This window comes from Miniopterus natalensis, chromosome 7, assembly GCF_054644295.1.
Source record: "Miniopterus natalensis isolate mMinNat1 chromosome 7, mMinNat1.hap1, whole genome shotgun sequence".
NCBI classification, from domain to species: Eukaryota; Metazoa; Chordata; class Mammalia; order Chiroptera; family Miniopteridae; genus Miniopterus; species Miniopterus natalensis.
This window is the reverse complement of record NC_142087.1, coordinates 31572093-31588383: the sequence shown is the minus strand read 5'-3', so window position 1 is coordinate 31588383 and position 16291 is coordinate 31572093. Positions and strand designations below refer to the sequence as shown.

General features: G+C 43.7%; 1 protein-coding gene across 1 annotated transcript in view; it reads right to left on the bottom strand.

The window, feature by feature from the left end:
• The window catches only part of DOK6 (docking protein 6), a 183048-nt gene that overhangs the window by 43207 nt on the left and 123550 nt on the right, over positions 1 to 16291 (bottom strand). The window contains exon 6 of the mRNA XM_087818901.1: positions 5786 to 5924. Coding sequence (XP_087675027.1) covers positions 5786 to 5924 — 139 coding nt within the window. The remainder of the gene's footprint in view (positions 1 to 5785; positions 5925 to 16291) is intronic.

Genomic DNA, 16291 nt, shown 5'->3' with positions numbered 1-16291 from the left:
ACAATACAGCCTTGTAGTTTGCCCGGAGGAAGCAGGTAGGGCCTGAAGACTGCTGTGGTTTTTGTGAAGGGACTGCCTACCCGCACCTATTCCTGCTTTTATCAAAAAAATTAACCACGAGACCTTATTGCCTTTCACAATTTCCCTGTGCTGTTCAAAATTCTGCCTCCCTCTGTGATAAACATTAATGCTAATTTGTGTTTACCCACATAAAATCCATCCATATAAAAATGTTAACAAATTAATTCTCCTTTTGCTCTGTATCTCCCTAATTATTGCCTCAGAAATTGAAAATCCTATTAGCACTTGAGACACAAATCCGTACAACTGGGAGAGGAAAAATCCAGCATTTAGAAATTAGCAATGATGAGTCATTCTCTGTGCCCGGCAATGTGCAAACTGGTGTTATTCGTCATTTCATTTAATACCCACGTAAACTGTCAACAAATATGCCACCTGGACTCTACAGACAAGGAAAATGCAGCTCTGAGAGGTCATGTCATTTGTTCATGGTGACACAGCCAGCAAGTGATGTCTCTGAGGCTTCAAAGACCATGACATTTCCTCTTCACCATAACTCACTGTAAAATAAATTATTGAATTCCTTTACTTCAGGGAGCAGAGAAGATCAGAATTACCCCCACTGGGTAAATCCCACTGGACCAAGGCAGGAGGGCGAGCTCCTCTTGCCTACGTTCCAAACAGAAGAGCACAACACACACACAGGATAGTGGAGTTGTGAGCACAGGAGCTTTGCCGTCCACCGACCTGTCATCAGACATCAGCTCCACCGCTGTCCAGTCACTGGACCTCAGGCAAGGCACTTACACTTTGTTTAAGACTCAATTTTTCCTAATCTCTAAATTGGAATTAATATAATCCACCTTAAGTGTTATAAATATTTTATATGATGATGCTTTGACAGTGAAAGGCATAGCGTTTGTCATATCAGAAGTGCTCAGTGAGGACTGCTGTATCACGATTGCTCCTACTGCATGGGGAGGTGGCTTACACCAGGTGTCCATGTCTATATGGTTAAGACGTGGAAATCTGTCCAAAATGAGTGATCAAAGAAATGACAATGAAGACAGAGGCATGTGCTTGGATCTGAGTCTAAGACCCTCATAGAAGTACACAACTCGAGAAATATGAATATGAGGAATATGGCAGGGTGTGTGTGTGTGTACACCCTCCTGCATAACATAAGCTGGGAAAGAACAGTCACAGCTTCTGTAGGATGGAGTTAAGAAATCCCTGGGTGGATGTGTCAACATGTTCCTTGGTCTGTCTGAGACAAAGGGACTGGGCAGAAATATACATTGTGAATTAGAAACGCTGCACAAATATGGATGGTTAGGAAACAGGCTAACGTGACCTGTGTATGTCAGTGTAACAAAAAAAATGTAGTGCTGCTTAGAGTGGAAATACTGAATTCAAGTTGAGAACATTTAGTTTCTTTTGTTCTTGGGCAAGAGCTCATGAAACCTGAAGACTGTGTAGAATAGAAAGCCCCAGAGACTTTTAGCCAGCTGAGCTCGGCACTGTTTGGATTCACGCAAACCGTCCTCTGAAGTTTGGAGATTTATGGGCCATTGGTTTCCCACAGACTTGACTTAATTTTCAATAGGGGACGTCTCACACTGAATCCTTCATTTTATTCAAGAGAAATGAAAGGAATTAGAAGACACTTTGCTGAGTTTGCACCAGACTAACATAAAATGTAGTTTATACAGTCATTTAATGGAAGGTGCTAGGTGTCATTTAAAACTAGATTGTGGAATATTATTTTCATTAGACTTGACAAACATGAATGTTATTATTTGTATTCTAAACCATGCATTGACCAACTTTTAGGGAATAACATGATATAAGTAAAACCCTTACTGCTATACTGTGTTACAGCACCGCCTATTAGAAAATGTACACCCTGCCTTCTCACCGTTTCCCTCCCAGGTGTGTGTTTGTGGCAGTGTGCGTTTTTCTTTGTGTGTATTTTTGGAGACTGCATTTTCTTTAGTGTTCTGAAATGGGAGCAATAGTCAGTGAGCCGGTTCATTAGGATCAGGGGCCTCACTTTAATTATCGACCATAATAATCTGTTCTAATTGAGCTGTGTTGGTTTATTACAATCAGTGTCTATCCATCAGTAAAATGAGATCTCACAATTATGTGAATAGCATTTCCCAGCAGGGGACTGGTCACTGTCGATAAGAATGAAGGCTCTTCTCTCATGATTACGAATTGATAAGACTGAGCAATAGATTGACGAGTAGAACTTTGAGTAATGAATTCATTCACAGCGATTCCTGCCTGTTAAATATTACATACCACTTGCAATCACAAATCACAGCATTTAAACGTTTCCCAGAATTTCTTAAATGTCTATGAACAATTCTTAGACAAGAGATTGCAAAACGTGGTGAAATTTTTCTGTGCACTCTCATCAGACAGTTATGCTTCCAGATTCTTCACATTTTCAGTGTGGGAAAACATGTTATTTTTTCATAACTGAGAGATTCCTGTAAAATGTGGGCATGAAGGCTGCTTCCACTGTCCTGTCCGAACTGCCTGGGGTAGAGACCGTTCCAGAGGCTTTCTCATTCCTTCAAAAATTAAAATGATCACACTGTGCTTGCGGTCAGGTTAGATATACTCGGAAGGAAATGAGAGATACTATTGAGCTACAGCTGGGAATGATAGTTTGGTGTCTTCAGAATATGTTTTATAACAAGTACCGTGCACTCTAAGATGCCATCAATGAAAAGAAAGTATTTTATGTGGCACCAGGAAAGAACAGTGCTACTAACGAAACTGCAAACCCACGTTAGACGAGAGAGATGTTCAAATGCGAAAAAAGTGTGCATTTTGGAAATGATGCAATGTAACAGTATTTCCCCGTTCATGCACCTGTTAGGCAAAAATTATTTCAGGGTCTGGTAGTAATCAACACTTGGGTAAGTTTTACTGTCAAGTATAAAATCTTCTTAATTGAGTCAGTTAATATTAATTAATTCTTTCAATATCTTTTTCGGTGAAGGAAACCAAAACACACGCTTTTAAAATGAACCTCACCAGCTCAGCGATTCTTTTTATCGGATACTCTGCAGTGCAAATGTCCTGTTTACTCTCACTGCTCTTCTAGATATTAGATCCTTCAAGCAGGAGTAGAAATAGTGCCTATCTTAGATTATGGGGATAGGTCAAAATATGTTTATTCATGTGTTCCTCTAAAAGAAAGGTAACAAACAAGGGAAAAGCAAGGTTTTACACACAAATGACATCAAAAGAGTGTATTGAATTCTTTCTCTTATAGTTGAGAAATGGTTGTTGAGAAATTATTTCCTATTCAAGTTTATCTATAAAGCCAGTAACAGTCCTGAATCACCTTTAAAAGAATGTAAGTCAATGCTTCATTTAATTGCCTGAACAAGTATATTTGGGGCATTCATTGCTTATATAGTTCATTGGTAATTTAATCTTGTAAAATCTTTTTAATCACATTAAAATATATAAACATCTTCTATCTGATCAATATTAATCTTCCACAGACCAGTTTTAAACGGAAAGGCCAATGAACAGTGTCATCTTATTTTGTATTAGGTACTTACTAAATGAAATGCAACATTTTTATATCCTAGATAGGTTCTTTGGTGCTTTTCCAATTCCCAAGTTATACTTCTGTCAAGTTTATAGCACAGACTTTCATTTTATTTTAAATAAGCAAATGAAGAGTTATTGCTCCATGAATATGAAGAGGGTATTTAACTGCTATTTCATTCTTGTTGGAATCTCTGTTTTAGAAGAGATGTGTGCATGTAAAGGCATTTTCTTAAAAGGAGAAACTTGTGTCTTGGAGATCTGGAAGCCTTTGCTCGTGGTCCCAGAATTTGGGGAATTGGGGCAGTTTACACGTTGTATAACTTGCCCTCCAAAAGCATCATTAATTCAACTTACTCTGAAGGACGGACCAGATCTGGAGTAACTTTCTTGCTATAAACCTCCAGAGAAAAGCAGAGCTCTGCAGTTGCTTTTGAAATGAAACCAAATGCTCCATTTCCGAGTATGTACCAAGTTGATGGAGTCTCTGAATTTGTGGTTTCTGGAACCATCTGGATTTACTGTGGGGCCCTCCCGAGGCTGCTGTTCTCACTCCTGCCCCATTTCCCCTCCATCTCTGAGCTCCAGTGTCCATGGCGTCCCCTCCAGCTTTAGACCTTAGAGAGGGGCCGACTGGCTCTGACCCCTCAGCAGCAGGGGCTCGGCTCCGCTCCCGGACTTGCTCCCAGGGGCACAGGACGTAATAACACAACAGCGTCAACAGCAAATACAAATTAAACTTTGTTTTGCAAGTTTTTTGGCACAAGATTGCTAGACATGCTTAAAGAGATTGAAATATATTATTAAGCTATAGTTAGGAATAACAATTTAGTGTCTTTGCAAAATTGTAAATCTTATAATTATTCAAAATAACTCCTACAGATGGGCCACCATCATAGTAATGAACTTTTCATGGTACTTTCTATGTGCCAAGTCTATTTTCAGAAGTGTGTGTATATATATATCTCACTGCACAGATACCTTATAACAACCAAATAGAGCCATCATATCCTCGTTTTACAGATAAAAGAAAATGAGGCATTTAGAGGTTAAATAACTTGCTCGAGATTACATAGTCAGTAAGTGGTGGAATTGGGGACCCAGGACACCAACTGAGTGTCTCCTGTAGGGCAGACAATTATGCTAGCATGAAAAAGCTCTAGAAATTTCCTTCATGAACATGTTAGGGAAGCTCTTTATACCATATCCTAGGTAGAGAGAGAAAATTACGTGTGCAGTATTGAGAAACTTAAAAATGCATTAAGAATAACGAGATCATTTGTTAGACGACTACTTTGTTTTTTATAATTAAAAGCCCTTTAGACTTTAAAATGTTATGTAATGGAGACAATTTAAAATCAAGACTACTCTAATACTAGATAGAGAAGTCGGTGGACTTAAACTGGAACAGAACCATTGTTTTTCTGATGAGGGACCCCCATCCCCTATATCCCAAAGCCCCACTGCGCTCTCACAGGTAAATCTCATGCATCCCCACACGTCCTGAAGAAACAGACAATATTCACCTCTTAAGTTGTAGCCAATAATCATTCCATTATTTGCCTTTCAAAGTCAGCAATAAAGCTTATAGTTTTTTTCCAGCTACATGTAAAATTCACCAGTTCAGATTTTTTACTAAATCGTTTCTTAGCTAGGCCCTGAACCTGTGGGTAGCATGGCTCCAGGACAGGACAACAGGCAAATCAAGTTCCTCCTGCAACATTTTATTATCGGCTCTGACATACACGCTCACAGACAGAGAAGTTTCAGAAATGCCAGGACAGAGGTAAAGAGAAAAAAAAGACGCCTCCTCTCTGGTAATTACCCAGCTTTCCTGGGCCTACAGCTGACTCTCTGACTGTCCAGCTACATGTGGAGACGGGCCGAGGACACCGCTTCTTATTTCATTATAAAGTTGTGAACTCCACCCCGTCTTGGGCAATTATGGCAACAGCTCACACATAGGCAGATACACAGAAGGCAGGGCTCCCTGTCCATGGCCACAAGGAAACTGCTTTTCTCACAATAGGGAATTAGAAAGATGAGACTCAGTGACTGGGGCGGGCTCTTGGGGCTGGGTGGGGGTGGACACGAGTGGAGACACGGATGGACCACACAGACATGACGCGCATCAGACCTCAGTGACAGTCATTTCCAAGCTGTTCAGGTACCGAGAAAGGAGCCTTACCCGGGCCTTCTGCTCCATTTCTAGCATTAATCTTTCGTGTTGCTCTGCTATGGCCAGTGTCGCAGAATGGACCTTCTGATAGATCATTTCTCCTTCCCTTGTTTGAAAAGTGAACAGGCCTTCTCCCGTGTCACACATTCTGCGAGAACAGAGACAGGGAAAGAGATGGGTCTTCATGTGCTCACGCGCTAACAGTTCTCCACGTGAAAGATGCCCCTGCCCTGGGTCACCCTCCACCTCGACTCACAGGAGGCAGGGAGGCGGGTTCATTCTTGACCACACCAGCCGGCCAACCCACTACCGTGTGGAACTAAAAATCCACGTATATTTGGACGTTTAGATGAAGCGTTCGCAAGGGTGTAAGGGGACAGATAAAAGTGGTGTGGGTTATTGCAGTGCATAAGGAATGAAAACAAACACCTCTTTTTGAGAGGGCTTTCACCTGTGTGATTTCATAGCGCTCCCTCCTATGACTCAGTCGCTCGGGAAACGGAAAGAACTTGAGAAAAAGCTGCAGTTGTACGCTCCATGCAGTGGAACCAATAAGAGGACTGTAACATTTTAGTATATGAATCTGAATGCATAGGCTGAGGCTTTTGTTTAAACTGAGTGATCCTTCTGTAAATGTCGGTACAGTTTAGGGAGCAACATGGCATAAAGGAGACTCCATTATATCTGGTTTGAACTTGGGCTCTGCCACTTACCAGCAGGGTGACCTTGGGCAAGTCGAGTAACTCGCCTGTACGTCTTTCCCATACATTGAACGTATGAAAGACAACAGCTCCCATCTCGTAAGATCCTCATGACTGTTAAAGACCTGATATGCAAAATATTTAGAGTGTTGCTCGGCACCCATGAAGTGCTCCAAAATGTTAGCGATCGCTATTTCGCTCGTAACGTATGGAGCTAAAGTCAGTATCCACTACAGAGAAATGTTGGCTTAGTTTTAATATTTGTATCTGATGGAACATTAGGCAGTTATTTCTCTGTCATTCCTAAGAGCACAGAATACATTAGAGATTCTTATTCCATAAATTCAAGAGGAAAAATCAGAAGACAGATTCTTTTTCAATTGTTGAGTTGTAATTATGTTTTTAAGACGTGATTTTTTTATTGGAATAAACCAATGACAGTTTGTTAGGCAGTGGGATGATAGGTAAGTTTTATTGACAAAGAGTAATTCTAAAATGGAAAATATTTTAAATTACTATTTTAAGTCAGCTTTTAAAGATCATTGGAGGCCTTGAGAGAAACTATCGGTGTGATGTTCCCACTCAGACGTTGGGCATTAACTGGATTGCTGGGTGGCTGGTTTTCAGGTCACAACGTCTTTTTACAAAACGTTCATGAGGCCAAACTATGTCTTCCAGCACCAAAAAAGGTTTCAGTCCTTTGAGATGACTCTCCGGGGAGTTTTTAGTAGAAAAGGAATGTCTCAGGAGGCTCAGGCATTCCAGACGCCGTGACTGCCACCCCTGAGGGCCCCATAGAGCCAGCTCTCAGCGTCTGCGAAAGAGATCTTAATAAAATCCACGCGGCGTGAAATGGAAAGTCTGGGGGGAAATGAAGAGTCTTCACAGAGTGAGACCAATGAGCTTTCTCTGTTGACTCGGGGAGCAAAGCCATCCAGCGGCAGGCGCAGGAAAGCCCGTGATGAGTGGGGAGCACGTTTTGTTTGTGGCTGACTTCTGTTCATTGTCATCTGAAAAACACTGCCTGTGCGCCTTGGGAAATGGAAGAATGAACACGCCGACCGCCGTGTCACACTCAGGCCCGGGGACGCAGGCGCCAGTTCCCGGGACATCGTCCTGCCCAGAGAGGGAGCTCGGAGGCTCACAGCGGGGCTTTTTCCAGCCTGCGAAACGGAACCGACCCTGGATCAAGAGTCCAGGACTCAGGCTGGCGCTATAAAGACGTTTAGGGGGCAGTGCTCGCTCTTCACTGCAGGCACCTGAGGCCACGCTGAAGTCAAAATCTCCAGGGACTAGTATGAAATAATGCTGATATAAACTGTAATTGAAAAAGGGGAAAAAAATTAAAAATTCTTCAGTAAAATGGGCTCATCTTTACGCCTTCTGTCAGCAGTGCTGGGATGGATGGGAGGCGGACCTGCACACGGGTGCTGCACTGTGCGGGGCGCTCCCAGCTGCCCCCAAGGGGAGCCAGCTCTGCACTGGCGCCCAGGAGGCGACACCATTACCTCTACCCGCTCCACCACCGCCCTCCTTCCTGGCCGGGTCTCGGCTCCGGCTTCGCACTTCGTCAGGGGTGGCTCCAAAATTCCAGTCTTTCTTCCAAAGGACGAACAGAAGAAGCCGAGGGAGCGAGGCAAACGATGAAGAGCCAGCGGTGGGCGCGTCAGCACCCTCCTCTGGGCGTCTTCAGGCGGAGCTGCAGACCTCTGGCGGCCTTGCCCACCTTCCCAGCTGTTTAATTCCGTTCTCGCCGGACATTTGGCGACTTGGTATCTATATTTAATGGCCACATAGGGATCCCCATGTGCTCAGACATTTCAAACTCTCGACGACGGAGGGGGACAGGGACACTCTCCTGAAAACCCAGTGGTGGTTCTATCCAGTATTTAAAATTTAGTGTTTAATTATAGAAAGTAATGAAATCCTTAAAACACAGCTTTTGTGCAGTGCAGTTAAAACCAATTAGCACCTTTATTCCATTACCAGTTTAATCTTTATCGTCATTTAACAACGCTAGCAGTTTACTATTTTTTAAAGCGGCTGTGAAGAGGCTGAAGCTTCTCCGGAAGAGCGCCGGTGAGTCAGGCTTGGATCCACGGTGACCAAGTGCAAGCAAAGTGTGGAACCGCAGAGAGACTCCACTTCTTCGACCTGACTTTTGCTCCCTTCTTTCCTTTGGATGCAAGCTGGCCTCATCCGGCATCTGACTCACCTGCGTGTGACCTGTCCCTCAGTGATTGTGCCCTCAGGACAATGAGGTTCTGGTCAGCATCAAACAACCTAGGAACAGAGACTTGGGTCTGTTGACCAGAGAAACAGTTTCGGTCAAACGGGAAAGTCAGGTCTTTGAGCATTACCTTGCCTGTCTCCAGGAGTGGGCTGCTCCCTCAAAGGAAACCCTTCTCTCCTTTGCTGCAAATTCCTGCTCATGCGAATTACCTCACTGTGCCTCTGAACACCCTACAAGGCCCTCATTGCTTCCCAGAAAACAGCGTCATCCTAAGGAGGTTAAAGACTGTGCCCAAGGCCATTAAAATTTAAGTGGCTGAGCTGTGATCTGAACCTAGCCATGTGATTTTGGAGGGTAACCTTATTACCACTAAGCTAGATTTTGCATCCATTCAAGATGGGCACAAAAGCATGGATAATTCTTTAATTATGAAAGTTTGGGGAGTGGAGACAGAGTTCCAGACAGGGCTTGGAATAATACATTTTGAAGGCTGTCTCCCTCTTTGCCTCAGTTCCTTTTATGGCAAATTGGGTTTCTCAATAGATGCTCCAGTTAAATGCATATCAAGATTAATCAGTCAATCAATCAATCAAACTGTAGAAATGAGGAAGCAAACCCTCTCTGTGCTCCCAACCTCATGTCAAGAGCTTTGTAAGGAGGAAGGTGTAGCACTTGCCACCCTCTGCCTCCTGACTGGGCCCCTGTCTGGCCCCAAACACTGCAGGCAGATGGTGGCTGTCCTTGCCTGACTCACTGCTGGTGCCCTAGGGCTACAGTGCTTTCCTCAAACAAGACCTGAGCCAACCTGGAGATCTTGATTTTATCCCAGGCTCTGATGCAAATCTGCTTGTGAAATGCCATTGTGATCTTTTATAAAATTAATTTTTTTTTAACAAAAGAGTTGATCTAAGTCATTTCAAAGTCACATATATGCTTCAAATTTTTACAATTCCTCCATTGTGTGCTCAGGGATGGCCGGACCACAATCACGTTAATGAAAATAGCCCCATCTTCTTAGATATTTTCAAAGTTTTCATTTAATTCTGTTCCATTTACTTTTTCTACGTTTCAAATTTTCTTTTCTTTCTTTTTTTCCCCAACTCAATGAAGAAGCCCATTGAGCCTCCCTGAAGCAGTCTGAAGTTTTGGCTTAGTGAGTCCTTGAGAAGATATAAGATACTCTCCATGTGCCTTCCTTTCTGCCTCAAGAATTGAGAATTGGAAAGTCCACCATGTGAAGATGAAAGGTAAGTTATGGACTTTAGTTGCCATTTAATTACCTCAGTACATAATCACAAATTATCACCATTATCATTATTATTCTGTTACATTATTTGTTTATGAAGGTTTAGCGAAAAAGCATTTAAAAAGGTTTATAGCTAATTTTATATTCATCCTGTATACATATCTCCCAGTAGTTTACAGTAAAAATCTCAGCTTCTCCTTGAGAATTAGAAGTTTCAGCCCCAAGTGTCAGTCACAAAAAGCATGCAACGTACTCCATGTCTGTTCATCGAAATAACTTGAAATTTATCAATTTGATGGCTACCTGGTAGGTACAGATTTTGTAGGGCCTGATAGCAAAAAATAAAGTAAAATGCAGTGTAAAAGAGAGAAACTTTTTTCTTTGAAGAATGACCCACGGTGTTAGCGTATTCTTCTGAATGGGGTGCGCGCAACAAAGGAAAACAGAGCTGATACATCCTTACGTTCCCAGCTGATGTACCCTTGCTCCGTTGTAAGACTGTGAGGAGACAGTTGCCAGTACGTACTCAGACCTCCATGTCCGGGGAAAAGCTAATAACAACAAAGCAAGTCAAGCGAAAGTTTAATTTCTATCACTTAGAAATTAGACTTCTCTTTTAACGTGAATTTGACTGCCAAGTTAGGGTTGGGCAATTTTTACAGCTGAACATGTGCGTCACTGATAGTCACTGAATTGGGAGAGCCATGCTTCTCTCTCTGATTCTGAAGAAAACCTAAGAACGAGATCATTATATTCCCTCAGAGCAAAGGAGCATGTAATCAGGGTTTAAAAATTACATTTTCACTCTCTTTTTGCATTAAATACAGTTAATTAAGGTAATTTTTAATTATGTAAAAGATACTTTCAGTGCCTAAGTAACCATAGAAGAAAGTGTGTAAATTATAGCCAAAACAGAAAAGAAATGTAAGAGTATCCTTGATTTTACGTTCAAGTTTCCCTTTCCTTCCTAAGTTATATTTATTCATTCTTAACTTTTTTTGGACACCTACCACATGTCAGGCACTGTATTAGCTCCTAGATAATATTTTCAAAAATCATATTTAAAATATAAATAAGTAAATAAACATTAATTAATGAATTATATATGGTCATATTTTATATATATCTTCTAATTTAAAAATTCACTAAATGAGCCCTGGCCAGGTAGCTCAGTTTGTAAGAGTGTCCCGATATATCAAGACTGCGGCTTCGTTCCCGTCAGAGCACATACAAGAATCAACCAATGAATCCATAAATAAGCAGAACAACAAATCGATGTTTCTCTCTCTCTTGCCCCCTTCCTGTCTCTCTCTAAAAATCAATAAATAAAAAATATAAAAATTCATTAAATGAGTAGATGGTTATATGAAGTACATAAAAAATAATACATTTTGGAGATTAAGGACTATTGAGCTGGTTTGCCATATTGTGTTAAAATTTTCTCTAGAGGTTCTTTGTTGATAGATCACTCAGGATACAACTTTTGGTTTTTTGTTGCCATTACCAAAACAGGCCACCCAGTAAAATGGTACAACACAAATCAGTCTAAGATACTGAGGGCAAATACTGATTTGTCTTAAAAGGATGTGGGCATATGTTTAAGCTACAGCTTTTTCATGTGTTTTGAAACAGAAATGAAAGCTGAGGGCCATGATGAAAAAAAAAATCTACTTAAATTTTAGACATTAAAGAATTTCAAATTCAGTTACCTATCCATTTTTCATATCAAATGTCATCATTCCAGGTTAGTAAATTTTGAACCTTAATTTTAAAACTTCATTTAACACTTCAAATTGTGTTCCTTGAGTGAAACTCTGGCAAACGATAATTTGCAACACCTTAAAGTAGAAGCTAAGAAATGGAATTAGCATTTCCCCATCATAGATAAAAGTATCAATTATTTTATAATATCCCTTGATGGCTTTGACCTTCTTAGCTCATCAGGGTTCACACGGATGTGCTGCAGTTTAAAATGAACCAGTCATCTCTGTTCCCCTGATGAATCGGGTACAGACACGTATTACAGGGCTTCTAGCATCTCATCACCCGTATTTTTGCATAACTCCTTCCCAATCAGGCTCTTATCCCCTGAAAACAGGCAGGTGGGGAAGAAAAGAAAATCAGAATAAGCCTGTAGAGGTTAGACAGCTCGGTCCACTAGGGGGTGCTGCTATTTGAGACTGAAGGGGGAGATTTCTACCCAGGATCCTGCGGAAGTCACAGTAGGCCGCCAGGTAGCTGGGGACAGTCCTATATTGAAAAGCTGAAAAGAACAGGCCTGAGAAACGGGGGCCAGGGAGGCACTAAGATACTTGCGTGCCAGGAGTTGTGTAGTTGGTCCCCCCTTCACGACTCCTCCTAAAAAGACAGTCATTAATGATAGATAATGGTTTTCAAGGCATTTTAGAACTGAATTTATATTTCTTTTGGGAGCTCTACTTCCAGTGGGGCTGAGTAAGTGTCTCCCAGAATTTCTGTGTCACAGATGACCAACCAACCAACCAACCAACCAACCAACCAACCAACCAACGAAACTCATTCTGTACACATCTCTCCGATCCTTCCACCATATCATACCCGGCCTCTACAATCACTTGAGGGTATGGAGTCAACCAAATGTATTTTATTTTGAGTGGTGTTATTACTCAAGAGCCTCTTGTCATTGTCAGAAAACCACAGAGAGAGCCCAAAACCAAAAATGTGTTCTTAGACCCTGAGTGCAGATCCTGAGCACAGGTCCCAGAAAAAGCTCCTGTGACCTGGATGTCAGCCACTTCAGAAATGTCCCACTGAAGAGAGGGCCACGGGGACCGGGACAGGCGTATCTGAGCACAAGCACCCTTTGTGCTGTGACCATTCACAGCTGGAATCGGGAGAGCGTGAGTCAGGAACTTCAGAATGGTTGCTGGGGCTGGATGAATGCTTGGTAAGAAACCGGAGAAAAGTGATGAGAGAGCAGCAGCAAATAAAGAGTGAAAGAAAAGATGTCTGGGAAACGTCAGTGGGTCAAGTGGTGACAAAAGTCAACACAGATGGCGTTGAGAAAATGATTATTCAAACAAGAGCGCCGCTGAGTGAACAAGCTGGCTATATCCTGAGGACAGAAAAGGTTCCAGAAGCCCGACAGGAGGGAGCAGAGATCAGACCAAGGAGAGGAAACAATGGACTTTAAAATGTAAACACTGTTTTCGGAGCTCCATCGTCAGAGAATGTTCTAGATGCTATCTCTCCTCCCTCATCCTGCCCACAGCCCTGGCAGAGCGCACTGATGGCATTTCCCTGAAAACCTGGGCTGCAGGTGGGTGAGACAATCAAATTTTTCTGGACGGATGACGTAAGCCGTGAGTCGGGGGGTAGTAACATCAGTGTTAGGCCTCAGCTGTGAAAGGAGAGGCACAGGAAAGGCGCACAGATCTTGGCAGGGGTGTGTAGCCTCTCCCTGAATTTCCAGCCCTCTGTTCCAGTTGTCTGAGGCCAGGTAGACGTCGTTTCATGTGTTTCCAGGCCACAATATTGCAGCTAATGGGGACTGATCCCATATTTTACATAAACACTCTGGGCGACCCTCCTGCACGGTTACATTTGAAACAAGTGCTGTTAGAGCGAGCCCAGCATGGTTTCCTTCTGTACTGAGTGCAGAGACAATGAAGGCCCACAGCCAGCCTCCGCGCAGGACCAGATTCTCATGAGCTTGTTCATTCACTCAACAAACGCTCGTCCGTCATTCACGGCAGGCAGGGCGCTTTGCCCACCCCTTGTGTGGCTGCACGGTGATGGGTGTGATTTAGAAAATCTACCTGAATGAGCAAGACCCTGGAGCTCCTCCTGAGTGGTTTATACTCTCTCTGCTTCCTTTCTGTTCCCCATGTCTCCGTACCGGGGCCCAAATAAATTTCTTTCATATTCCCGGAGATGTCTTCAACCGTTAATTAAACACCTTCAAGAGAGCGGAGGGACTGGTGGTGGGAGGCACTGAGAAGGATTTGTAGAAACAGCTTTGTTTATCCGGGGAGGGCGATTCCATGTCTCCAGAAGTGAAAACCACCACAGTGTTGGTTTTGCCAGCCGGGGGGCTGCCTGAGGACATGGGTTTCCTGGTGCGCCCAGAGGAGGAGAGGAGCACACAGACGGGGCCAACTTAACCTAACAGCCCCTGTACGTCCTGCAAGAGCGGGCTAAGGCGCTTCATGCCCTGATTTAACAGCTGAACCCCCGGGCGCCCAGGCGGAGATGGGGACAGATAGGCGGGCTGGTGGCCCGGGAGCCCCTGGCACCACCGTCCCGTCTCAGGATGAGGTGCTGTGGGCGCCCGAAGAGGTGGGACTTGACTGGAATCTCTCCCACTGCTCTCAGCCCGGGGACAACCGCTGTAAAGAATGCGATAAAAATGCCAAAGGAAAGTACTTGAGAGAAATTGACTCGTTTACCCTTGAGACCTAATGGGAAGCCGAGCAGTGTACATTCGATTTTATTTTTCTTAATGGTCAGGGCCCTTGGCTGCGTGTTGTAAATACCCATCACAGGTCGGAGCAATCTCAGGGAGAGACGCTCCTTTCCGCGAGGTGCTCATTTTAAATGTTATCTTGCCGGGAATAAGCGATCATTTGTTGCTAAGGAATATCTACGTGATGTCTTTCTTCTTCCTGCACAGACGGATGTCAGAGAATCTCCGTCACAGAAGGTCTTGAATTGCTCTGCGGTCGACACTCCTAAGTGAGCGAGCTGGGAAATTATCTTATGTTTATATAATTCACCCTATTTTTTCCATCAGGGAATGAATCCTCATTTCAACCCCCAGCGATGATTTCTCTTGCTATTTCCATTAGATTTTCCTACCGATTGAGGGGGGAGAAGGTAGAAAACAAGACAGAACTGAAAAGCAGATCTCTTTTCAAAAAAGGATCAATGCCAACAGAGGGGGCAAAGGTTTTGAGACCGGGGTGGGAGACTTCATGGTCCTGCATGGCCCATGTTGTGGTCCGAGAAGCAGAGGGTTAGGTGATGCCCTGGAAGGACACGGAGCATCCCGGGGAAACACCTGACGGGGACCACAAGGCGTGGGATTGACGTGGATGCCTCGGAAATGTCACCTGACCTCCAGGTCTCGGCTGCTCACCTGTTCGCCCGCTTGCTGTGCACACCTGGTTGGACTGTCAGGAGGCCCCCTGTAAAAGCACTGGGAGGACTGTCAAGCACAGTGACGGGATATTATTAGTGTGCTCACGACGCGGTTTCCCCAGAACACGACGACTGTGTCTGCAGAGCTGACATCCTCCTGGCAAACGTCCTCTGGCTGCGCTCTTGAGCATCTGGGGTCTGGGACAACCCCATGACGTGGCATTTTCTAAGTTTGGAGATGGCGTTCCTGTTCTCACACTGTGACCCACAGGCTTCTGGCCGGTTCAGTCACACACGCCCTGGCGTGTGCTTGTCACTCCGCAGTTGTCCCCACCTGAGAATCTGCCTGCGAGAAACCGCGTCCCCCGCTATGCTGGCAGCTTTCCACGGGGACACGGAGCTGCCGCCGCTCCCACCGGCACAGGAGGTACTTGCGAAGGGAGCAGACAATGCTTTGCTCTGTCACCAGCCCATGAAGAGGTCGTTTCCATCCTGCTTCTCCTGCGGTGGGAGGTTTGATTGTGCAGCTCCAGTCACGGTGTCTTTTTGGAGATTCATTTATGCTCCCAGGGGGCTGGGCTGTGTCCCCCCATCCCGACACTCATTATATTTAGTGCAGCTGAGCACGGAGATAATGTAGTTAGAACTGGAGGCAAAATAACCCATTACTAGAGCTATTGTCAGCTCTCTGCATGTTTAATACAAAGGCTGTATGCAAACGTATTCATGGAGGGTCGGAATTAGAACAGGCGGGAAGGCTTAGTTCTGATTGCGGATTTGGGTGACTTGATGCATTTTTTTCTGGGGTTCTATTTAAAACCCGGCAATGTACCTTGGCACAGAGAGCAAGGAGACAAGTTCTCTTAGAATTTCTCCTACCTTTAGGGTTTCTGTGTAATTGTGGGGTTCATGTTGGGCCAGTTTTACTAGTAAATAGAGCAATGATATCTGTTTCCTCAGAGTACTGGGTTGTCGTCATTCTAGACTTTGGTGGTGAACATTGGTTAAGATTTTAAATCTACCTAAATGGGAATGAATTGAACTTTTGAGGTTATAGAGTATTTTGTTGTTAATGTAAAACACATGCTAAGGGAAATGATCTAACAACTTACCATTTAAATCTTCTAGTTGAAAAAAGAGCTCTGGATTCAGGCTCTACAGAGAGGGGCTGCTTTGCCAGGTGTGCTAATATTGACTTATGTGTCCTTGAATGTATC